Source organism: Hemitrygon akajei, unplaced genomic scaffold (genome assembly GCF_048418815.1).
Source record: "Hemitrygon akajei unplaced genomic scaffold, sHemAka1.3 Scf000075, whole genome shotgun sequence".
Classification (NCBI taxonomy): domain Eukaryota; kingdom Metazoa; phylum Chordata; class Chondrichthyes; order Myliobatiformes; family Dasyatidae; genus Hemitrygon; species Hemitrygon akajei.
In genome coordinates, this window is record NW_027331961.1 from 1,871,381 (window position 1) to 1,882,216 (window position 10,836).

The 10,836-nt window shown below is 51.7% G+C and overlaps 1 protein-coding gene across 1 annotated transcript; it reads left to right on the top strand.

Moving 5' to 3' along the window:
• The first annotated feature begins 803 nt into the window (after positions 1-803).
• LOC140722335 (cell adhesion molecule CEACAM3-like) lies at positions 804-8,006 on the top strand. Its single transcript, XM_073037108.1, has 5 exons — positions 804-867; positions 1,069-1,386; positions 3,018-3,329; positions 5,260-5,571; positions 7,931-8,006. Exons 1-5 carry the CDS (start codon positions 816-818, stop codon positions 7,996-7,998), a joined length of 1,062 nt encoding a protein of 353 aa, XP_072893209.1. The 5' UTR covers positions 804-815; the 3' UTR covers positions 7,999-8,006.
• Positions 8,007-10,836: the final 2,830 nt, after the last annotated feature.

Genomic DNA, 10,836 nt, shown 5'->3' on the forward strand with positions numbered 1-10,836 from the left:
GCTTTGTGGGCCGAAGGGACTTTATTGTGCTGCAGGCTTTCTCTGTTTCTATGTTTCTGTCACCTAATGGAATACAGCCGCTGACGTGCCTTTCTTTGTGAATGTATAACTATGTGAGGCCAAGCAGAGATTCTCTCAGAAGGAGCTTAAACCTGCTCACCCTCACCACCGCCGACCCTTCAATGAGGACTGGTGTGTGATCTCCCGACTTCTCCTTCGCGGAGTTCACAGTCACATCCTTGGTCTTGCTGTCCTTGTGTGCAAGATTATTGCTGCGACAGCACTCAGCCTGTCTACCTATCTGGGAGGGAAGTAGTTTAGAGGAAAGTGCCACGTGATCTGGTGGAGGGCGACACTAGAGTATCGAGGGCCGAATAGCCTTCTGCTTCTCCAGCGTTTTAGGTTTGTTCATTCTCCGCCTTCTCGCTCTGCGCTCCAGTCAGCTCCGGCTCTTCAGATAACGGGCTCTCGGGATCTCTCATGGAGACCAGGAAATGAGGCTCACTCTCCGAATGTAACAGAGACAGGCGCCGCTCTCCCGGGATCGCGTGGATGACCTTCACTTTACTCTCTGTCTCTTTCTCTTCATGTCGGTGGGTGAGAGAAACTCTCTTTGAGATCAGTATCGGATTCCACACAGCAGCAGATAGTTGTAGAACAGCACACAGGATTTGATGTAGATTTGAGCAAAGTACAGACTCTCTGATCCAATCAGCGCTGCCGCTTGTGACGTCAGAATCCAGATATCTGACCCGCAAACCAGGAAGCGCGGCTCAGTCTCCGAGTGTAACAGAGTTCGGCGCTGCTCTCTCGGGATGTCGGGACTGGCCTTCGCAGCTCTCGTTCTTTGTCTCCACATAACGGCGGGTGAGGGTCACTCTCTGGAACCACTGGTGATAATATAATTAACAGAACGACGGGTAGTTTGCTAAATGAAGATGAGATTATGATTGTCGACTTTACCGAGATGAGAACAGAACCCTGGTATCGGTACAGATTGAGTTAAGTGCAGTTCCCAAGTCTATCCGCGTCTGTCGCTTTTCCCTCATATGATTTTCTCTTTCTCAGGTGAGTCCCAGCAGTTTACTATTATCGTTGAGCACAGCCAGATAAATGTCACCGCTGGGGGAGATGCGCTTCTTTCAGTCCGGCCGTCGGGCAATGTCAGCAGTGGAAGCTGGATTTTTAAAGGAGTTGCAGTCGCCCAGTGGATCGGTCAGTACGAAGTTGTAGATACTGGGTACAGATCGCGGGCAGAGTTATTCACCTCCAACGGGTCGCTTCTGCTGAAGTCGGTGAACAACGCGGACAGTGGGGAATACCAGCTGACTATGGTTCCGAACAGCGGCTCCCAAACCTCAGCGACCGTCACTCTACGTGTCACTGGTAAGTGAGACAGAGTCATGCGATCTCGGACTATAACTTTCATTTTATTCCTGTGGTGAAAGAATACAATACAACCTTTACGGTGGTGGCAGAACCTGGACTCCTGTGAACTCTGCCAGACCTGCTCGCGGACTGTTCAGTTCTCACTGTTGTGCGTGGCTGTGTATCGCCGTTTCTGTTTGCGGGCTGCTCGCACTTGTCCGTGCCGGATGTCAGTTCCGTCTTCAAGGCCATCAAGTAATCATTTGTGCTGTATTTTACTCTATTTTTGAAAACGGACTGTTTCTCCAGTCAGCTGGAAATGATTAGTTCTAAATCATCTACCTCAAAGTTTAACGATGTTCCCCTCCCCAGTGCCGCCCACATGTCTAAGACAGTATAGAAACATAGAAACATAGAAAACCTACAGCACAATACAGGCTCTTCGGCCCACAAGGTTGTACCGAACATGTCTCTGCCTTAGAAATTGCCAGGCTTACATATAACCTCCATTTTTCTAAGCTCCACGTACCTATCGAAAAGTCTCTTTAAAGCCCCTATCGTATCCGCCTCCACCACCGTTGCCGGCAGCGCATCCCACGCACTCACCACTCTCTGAGTAAAAAACTTACCCCTGACATTTCCTCTGTACGTACTCCCCAGCACCTTAAACCTGTTTCCTCTTGTGGCAAACATTTCAGCCCTGGGAAAAAGCCTCTGACTATCCACACGATCAATGCCTCTCATCATCTTGTACAGCTCTATCAGGTCACCTCTCATGCTCCGTCCCTCCAAGGAGAAAAGGCCGAGTTCACTCAACCTGTTTTCATTAGGCAGGCTCCCTCACCCAGGCAACAACATTGTAAATATCCTCTGCACGCTTTTTATGGCTTCCACATCCTTCCTGTAGTGAGGCGACCAGAATATTGACATCATTGTGTAGTTTTATCTCTGATCTGTGCATCTGTAGTATTTTGTTTTAAGCAGAATATATCTGCTTGGAGCCATCATTTCAGCACAGTACGTTACACGTGATACATGATCTGTGGTATTTTTACAGAATCCGTATCCAGGCCCAACATCACATCGAATGACGCTGACTCGGTAGAACACAATGACACAGTTAGTTCGGAGTGCACGGCAAGAGGGGAACATGCTTCCTATTCGTGGTTAATGAAAAGCAGGACAGTAAGGTCTGACGTTAGGATTACCGTGAGCAGGACATCGACTGAACGTTACCGCCAGTATCACTGTATTAGCCCATGTGTCCAACACTGATTATATTTTAAATGGAGAAAAAGCAACAATAAGAGAATGATGTGCAAAGGGACTTGGCTGTCCTTGTGTAAGATTGTCTAAAGGTTAATTTAGAGGTTGAGTCCGTTGAGACAGACGCTGCTCTTTCAGGATGGCGGGACTGTCTTTCTCGGCGTTTGTTCTTTGTCTCTTCATTCCTGCGGGTGAGGGTCTCTCTCTCACAGACCGGTAGTGTTCAGAGAACCGACAGAGCGGCGGGTGGTTGCTGTAGAAAATAGATTACGAGAGAAGTTACAGCTTAAATATCGGTACTTATTGTTCTGTGTAAGTATATGTCTAGTCCCGAGTCTATCCGCCTCTGTCGCTTTTCCCTGATACGGTTTTCTCTTCCTCAGGTCAGTCTCAGAACTTTACCATTCACGTGGAGCACAGCCGGTTAAATGTCCCCGAGGGGGGTGATGCGTTCTTTTCCGTGCGGCCGTCGGCCGGGGTCAGCAGTGGGATCTGGTTTGTTAAGAATGAAATAATCGCCTTCTGGAACAATCAGAACGTGACTGAAGAATTCACTTCTCGGGCTGAGTTATTCGCCTCCAACGGGTCGCTTCTGCTGAAGTCGGTGAACAGCGCGGACAGTGGGGAATACCGTGTGATAATGGTTCCAACCAGCGGCTCCGTGACCTCAGCGTTCGTCACTCTGCAAGTCCTCGGTAAGTGAGATTTCGCCGTATTCAGTCACGTATTCCCGGTAGATTACTTGCATTTTATTCCTGTGGTGAAAGAATACAATTTCACCTTTACTGTTTGTTCGTTGCGAAAGAGAAAAGATATCGACTTAACAAGACAGAGCCACAGGTTCCAGCCTCCAGTGACATTTACCGGTCCCCCTTTTAGGTCTGGTCGCAACCCCGCTCCAAGTGGCTGCTCCGTTTGTAAACAGAATCTGTGTTTACTGCAGTAAGTGACACTTGGTTCAATGTTCTTTGCCCACTCTCTGTTTTATCGTGGCTTCTGTTCCGAGGAGCCGGTGAAATGATATTGACATTGAGAGGCCAAAGGACGGAACTCCAGTGCAGAGACAATATTTGTCCGCGGTGAGATTTTCAACCTCATTCCACAGTGGATTCAGAATCAGAATCAGGTTTATTATCACGTGTGGTGAAATTTGTTAACTTAGCAGCAACGGTTCAATGCAATAAGTAATACAGGAATAGAAGACGAAAAATATACTACTACTAATAATAAGAATAATAATAATATAATAAGAAGAAGAAGAAAAAGAAGTATTATTATTATTATTATTAGAATGAGTTACAGTAAGCATTTATTGATTAGATTATAAATCTAATGCTGTACACCACCCCGTGTCATTTCTGACATGCCGAGTCTCTTCACACTCTTAATAAGCTGCAGCCGCTGATGTGCCTTTCTTTGTGAATGTATCAGTATGTCAGGCCAAGCGGAGATCTTCCACGAAGTTCCGCGCCAAAGATCTTAAAGCTGCTCGCCATTTGCACCACTTCAATGTGGACGTGTGTATGCTCTCCCGATTTCTCTTTCGTGAAGTCGACAATCAAATCCTTCGTCGTGTTGTCTTTGTGTGCAAAATTGTCGTGGCGACGCCCCTCAGCCAGTCTACCTATCTGGTTGGAAAGTAGCTTTGAGGTAAATGTCACGTGAGCTGGTAGAGGAGGAAAGAAGAGGAGCGAGGACTGAAGGGCCTTCTACATCTTCCGTGTTTCAGGCTCGTTCATTCTCCCCGACACGTTCTCGCTCGGCGATCCATTCAGCTCCGCCTTTTCCGATGACGGTCTGCAGTGATCCGGCCCGGGGACCAGGAAGGGCGGCTCAGTCTCCGAGTGTGACAGAGACAGGCGCTGCTCATATGGAGCCAGTGATCATTAATGGAGAATGTGTGGAGCAGGTTAAGACCTACAAGTATCTGGGAGTACAGTTAGACAAGAAGCTAGACTGGACTGCCAACACAGATGCCCTGTGCAGGAAGGCACAGAGTCGACTGTACTTCCTTAGAAGGTTGGCGTCATTCAATGTCTGTAGTGAGATGCTGAAGATGTTCTATAGGTCAGTTGCTCCTCAGACAGGATGAAGAGGTCAATACTCCCCAATGCCATTAGGCTTTACAATTCAACCGCCAGGACTTAAGAACTTTTTAAAAGCTATTATTAATGCTTTTTGAGATAGTGATTTAGATGCATATCATATTTTTTACTGAGTTAAGTATTGTATGTAATTAGTTTTGCTACAACAAGTGTATGGGACATTGGAAAAAAAGTTGAATTTCCCCATGGGGATGAATAAAGTATCTATCTATCTATCTATCTATCTATCTATCTATCTATCTATCTATCTATCTATCTATCTATCTATCTCTCGCGATGGCGGGGCTGTCCTTCTCGGCGTTTGTTCGTTGTCTCTTCATTCCTGCGGGTGAGGGTCTCTCTCTCACAGACCGGTAGTGTTCAGAGAACCGACAGAGCGGCGGGTGGTTGCTGTAGAAAATAGTTTGCGAGAGAAGTTACAGCTTAAATATCGGTACTTATTGTTCTGTGAGAGTATCTGTGTAGTCCCGAGTCTATCCACCTCTGTCGCTTTTCCCTGATACGGTTTTCTCTTCCTCAGGTCAGTCTCAGAACTTTACCATCCACGTGGAGCACAGCCGGTTAAATGTCCCCGAGGGGGGTGATGCGTTCTTTTCCGTGCGGCCGTCGGCCGGGGTCAGCAGTGGGATCTGGTTTGTTAAGAATGAAATAATCGCCTTCTGGAACAATCAGAATGTGACTGAAGAATTCACTTCTCGGGCTGAGTTATTCGCCTCCAACGGGTCGCTTCTGCTGAAGTCGGTGAACAGCGCGGACAGTGGGGAATACCGTGTGATAATGGTTCCAACTAGCGGCTCCTTCACCTCAGCGTTCGTCACTCTGCAAGTCCTCGGTAAGTGAGATTTCGCCGTATTCAGTCACGCATTCCCGGAAGTTTACTTGCATTTTATTCCTGTGGTGAACGAATACAATTTCACCTTTACTGTTTGTTCGTTGCGAAAGAGAAACGATATCGACTTAACAAGACAGAGCCACAGGTCCCAGCCTCCAGTGACACTTAACGGTCCCCCTTTTAGGTCTGGTTGCCACCCCGCTCCAAGTGGCTGCTCCGTTTGTAAACAGAATCTGTGTTTACTGCAGTAAGTTACACTTGGTTCAACGTTCTTTGCCCACTCTCTATTTTATCGTGGCTTCTGTTCCGAGGAGAGGGTGAAATGATATTGACATTGAGAGGCCAAAGGAGGGAACTCCAGTGCAGGGACAATATCTGTCCGCGGTGAGATTTTCAACCTCATTCCACAGTGGATTCAGAATCAGAATCAGGTTTATTATCACGTGTGGTGAAATTTGTTAACTTAGCAGCAGCAGTTCAATGCAATACATAATACAGAATTAGAAGAAGAGGAAAAATATACTACTACTACTAATAAGAATAATAATAATAATAATAATAATAATAATAATAATAATAATAATAATAATAATAATAATAATAATAATAATAATAATAATAATCAGTTAACGTATATTGATTAGATTAAAAATCGTGCTAAGAAACAGAAATGATATATATTAAAAAGCGAGGTAGTACCCAAGGGTTCAATGTCCATTTCGGAATCGGATGGCAGAATGGAAGAAGCTGTTCCTGAATTTCTGAGTGATCGCCTTCTGGCCTCCCTACCTCATACCTGACGGTAACAGTGAGAAAGCGGGATGTCCTGGGTGCTGGGTACCTTAATCATAGACGCCACCTTTCTGAGACACCACTCCTTGAAGATGTCCTGAGTACTTCGTAGGCTAGTACCCAAGACAGAGCCGACTAAATTTTCCACTCTTGCAGCTTCATTCAGTCAATAGACAATAGACAATAGGTGTAGGAGTAGGCCATTCGGCCCTTCGAGCTGGCACCGCCATTGAATGTGATCATGGCTGATCATCCACAATCAGTACCCCGTTCCTGCCTTCTCCCCATATCCCTTGACTCTGCCATCTTTAAGAGCTCTATCTAAGTCTTTCTTGAAAGCATCCAGAGAATTGGCCTCCACTGCCTTCTGGGGCAGAGCATTCCACAGATCCACCACTCTCTGGGTGATGAGACGAGAGGACACAGGTTTAAGGTGTTGGGGAGTAGGTACAGAGGAGATGTCAGGGGTAAGTTTTTTACTCAGAGAGTGGTGAGTGCGTGGAATGGGCTGCCGGCAACGGTGGTGGAGGCGGATACGATAGGGTCTTTTAAGAGGCTTCTAGATAGGTACATGGAGCTTAGTAAAACAGAGGGCTATAGATAAGCCTGTTAATTTCTAAGGCGTTGATATGTTGGGCACACCTTTTTGTGCCGAATGGCCTGTATTGTGCTGTAGGTTTTCTATGTTTCCATGTTTAGATGTTTCTATACAGACCCAGGAACATCTTTGTGAATGTTCTTTATGCTCTGTACACCTTTCCTGTAGCTCGGTCACCTTCGAATACTGCCTGAGTCAGGTTCCATTCCCCAGGAGGAGGGGAAGAGCCGAAGAGAGGGCAGAACGGGGAGGGGAATAGCTGAGCTGGGGGAGAGACATGTCGGGGCGGGGCCAGATCTTTAAAAGCAGCCCTGACAAGTGGCGAGAGAGAGAGAGAGAGAGAGAGAGAGAGAGAGAGAGAGAGAGAGAGAGAGAGAGAGAGAGAGAGAGAGAGAGAGAGAGAGAGAGAGAGAGAGAAGGATGAAAGGTGAAAATACCAGCAAGGGAATTGTAGAGAAGGTAGATGGATAGAGACGGGGAGCGGGAGAAAGCAGGGAATGTGGAATGAGGGAACAGAGAGTGAGACGAAGGACAGGACAGGGGAAGTCGATAAAGATCAGTGACGGAGCGACGGGAAAGAGGAAGAGCCCTGCCAGGGTCAAGAGAATAGCGGCACACAGAAAGAAGGGTGAAAAAGCAGGGGAGGAAGAGAAAGCGGGAAGAGGCAGACAGTGAGTGGGGTTGAGAGAGCAGGGAGGCGGAGAGAGGGGGAAGAAGGAGACGGTGAGGGGGTGAGAGAGCATGGGAATCGGAGAGAGGGGAAAGAGGGAGACGGAGTGTGGGAGGTCAGAGAGAGACGAGGAAGAGTGGGGAGTAAGGGTACGAGTTGGAGAAAGGCGAGAGACGAAACGAGGAAAAGCGGAGAGATGGAGAGAAAGAAATGGTACCGCCACTCGCTTCCGGACACCCTTCCTCGTCCCGCTCTGTCCTCTCCGGGAGATTCAGAAGTTTGTGTTGTTCCTTGTCCAGTTGAAACCCGACGCGAAGAGTCGCATCCGAGCCTTGGACCAGATATTCGTCGCGGAAACCTACCGTGAACAGGTCCAGCCGTTCATGCTGGGAACACTTCTGCTGATCAAGGTCGAGTTCCACACAGAAGCCAGAAGGGTGCAGGGGTGGGAGGGGAATGGAGACCGGGAAGGTGTGGGAGGGGAATGGAGACGGGAGAGGGTGGGAGAGGAATGGAGACCGGGAAGGGGTGGGAGCGGAATGGAGACCGGGAGCGGGTGGGAGGGGAATGGAGACGGGAAAGGGTTGGAGGGGATTGGAGACCGGGAAGGTGTGGGAGGGGAATGGAGACGGGAGAGGGTGGGAGAGGAATGGAGACCGGGAAGGGGTGGGAGCGGAATGGAGACCGGGAGCGGGTGGGAGGGGAATGGAGACGGGAAAGGGTTGGAGGGGATTGGAGACCGGGACGGGGTGGGAGGGAATGGAGACGGGAGAGGGTGGGAGGGGAATGGAGACCGGGAAGGAGTGGGAGGGGAGCGGTGTAGGTGAGGTTAGGATTAAGAGACGGAAAGGGTGCAGGGTTGGGAGGGGAATGGAGACCGGGAGGGGATGGGAGGGGATTGGAGACCGGGAGAGGGTGGGAGGGGAATGGAGACCGGGAGGGTGTGGGAAGTGAATGGGGACCGGGAGGGGGTGGGAGGGGAATGGAGACCGGGAGCGGGTGGGAGGGGAATGGAGACCGGGAAGGTGTGGGAGGGGAATGGAGACGGGAGAGGGTGGGAGGGGATTGGAGACCGGGAAGGGGTGGGAGGGGAATGTAGACGGGAGAGGGTGGGAGGGGAATGGAGACCGGGAAGGTGTGGGAGGGGAATGGAGACCGGGAGCGGGTGGGAGGGGAATGGAGACCGGGAAGGTGTGGGAGGGGAATGGAGACGGGAGAGGGTGGGAGGGGATTGGAGACCGGGAAGGGGTGGGAGGGGAATGGAGACGGGAGAGGGTGGGAGAGGAATGGAGACCGGGAAGGGGTGGGAGGGGAATGGAGACCGGGAGCGGGTGGGAGGGGAATGGAGACGGGAAAGGGTTGGAGGGGATTGGAGACCGGGAAGGTGTGGGAGGGGAATGGAGACGGGAGAGGGTGGGAGAGGATTGGAGACCGGGACGGGGTGGGAGGGGAATGGAGACGGGAGAGGGTGGGAGGGTAATGGAGACCGGGAAGGAGTGGGAGGGGAGCGGTGTAGGTGAGGTTAGGATTAAGAGACGGAAAGGGTGCAGGGTTGGGAGGGGAATGGAGACCGGGAGGGGATGGGAGGGGATTGGAGACCGGGAGAGGGTGGGAGGGGAATGGAGACCGGGAGGGGGTGGGAAGGGAATGGAGACCGGGAGCGGGTGGGAGGAGAATGGGGACCGGGAGCGGGTGGGAGGAGAATGGAGACCGGGAGAGGGTGGATTGGGAATGGAGATCGGGAGCGGGTGGGAGGGGAATGGAGACCGGGAGCGGGTGGGAGGGGATTGGAGACCGGGAAGGTGTGGGAGGGGAATGGAGACCGGGAAGGGGTGGGAGGGGAATGGAGACCGGGAAGATGTGGGAGGGGAATGGAGACGGGAGGAGGTGGGAGGGGATTGGAGACCGGGACGGGGTAGGAGGGGAATGGAGACCGGGAAGGTGTGGGAGGGGAATGGAGACGGGAGAGGGTGGGAGGGGAATGGAGACGGGAGAGGGTGGGAGGGGATTGGAGACCGGGACGGGGTAGGAGGGGAATGGAGACCGGGAAGGTGTGGGAGGGGATTCGAGACCGGGACGGGGTAGGAGGGGAATGGAGACCAGGAAGGTGTGGGAGGGGAATGGAGACGGGAGAGGGTGGGAGGGGAATGGAGACGGGAGAGGGTGGGAGGGGATTGGAGACCGGGACGGGGTAGGAGGGGAATGGTGACCGGGAAGGTGTGGGAGGGGAATGGAGACGGGAGTGGGTGGGAGGGGATTGGAGACCGGGAAGGGGTGGGAGGGGAATGGAGACCGGGAGCGGGTGGGAGGGGAATGAAAACCGGGAGCGGGTGGGAGGGGAATGGAGACGGGAGAGGATGGGAGGGGAATGGAGACGGGAGAGGGTGGGAGGGGAATGGAGACCGGGAAGGAGTGGGAGGGGAGCGGTGTAGGTGAGGTTAGGATTAAGAGACGGAAAGGGTGCAGGGTTGGGAGGGGAATGGAGACCGGGAGGGGTTGGGAGGGGACTGGAGACAGGGAGGGTGTTGGGAGGGGAATGGAGACGGGAGGGGGTTGGAGGGGAATGGAGACCGGGAGGGGGTGGGAGGGGACAAGAGTAGGTGAAGTTATGATTAACAGAGACGGGAAGGGTAGTGAGGTGAGAGGGGATGACAATGATGTGGACGGGGTGCGTCAGAGACGGGGAGCAGTGTAGGGGAGGGAGCGTGTGAAGGAGTCGGGGAGGGGTTTAAGGGAGGGAAGAGCTGACGGAGACGGGGAGAGGGTAAGGGAGGTTAGGATTAACAAAGACGGGGAGGAGTGTGGGGGAGGGAGGGGCGATTAAGACGGAGAAATGGTCTAGAGTGGGGAGGAGTGATAGGGACGGGGGATGTAGGGTAGGGAGGGCTGACGGAGATGGGGAGGGGGTAGTGGATCGGGGCTGACGGAGACAGAGAGGAGTGTAGGGGAGGGAGCGTGTGACGGAGTCGGAGAGGGTTTTAGGGAAGGAAGGGTGTAGGAGACGGGGTGGGGAACAGTGAGCGATGAAGTGGCGGGGATGTGGAGGGAAGGCTGGCGAGAGCGCAGATCAATGAGGTGGCAGTGGGAAGGAGGGGTTAGTGGACGGGATTCCCATGACTAACCGAGTGACCCTCCCCACAGATGGATATCGGAGTCCCCTCCAACTTCGTCTACATGGAGGTGTTCGTTCCCATTGACAAGCCGG

What these genes read in the sequence shown, in the direction of transcription:
- LOC140722335 (XM_073037108.1), top strand. Translation starts at nt 816, where the DNA reads ATGTCGGGACTGGCCTTCGCAGCTCTCGTTCTTTGTCTCCACATAACG. An exon ending in CGTCACTCTGCAAGTCCTCG is followed by an intron (nt 3,330 to 5,259) that starts GTAAGTGAGATT and finishes TCTCTTCCTCAG; the next exon opens with GTCAGTCTCAGAACTTTACC. An exon ending in CGTCACTCTGCAAGTCCTCG is followed by an intron (nt 5,572 to 7,930) that starts GTAAGTGAGATT and finishes TTCCTTGTCCAG; the next exon opens with TTGAAACCCGACGCGAAGAG.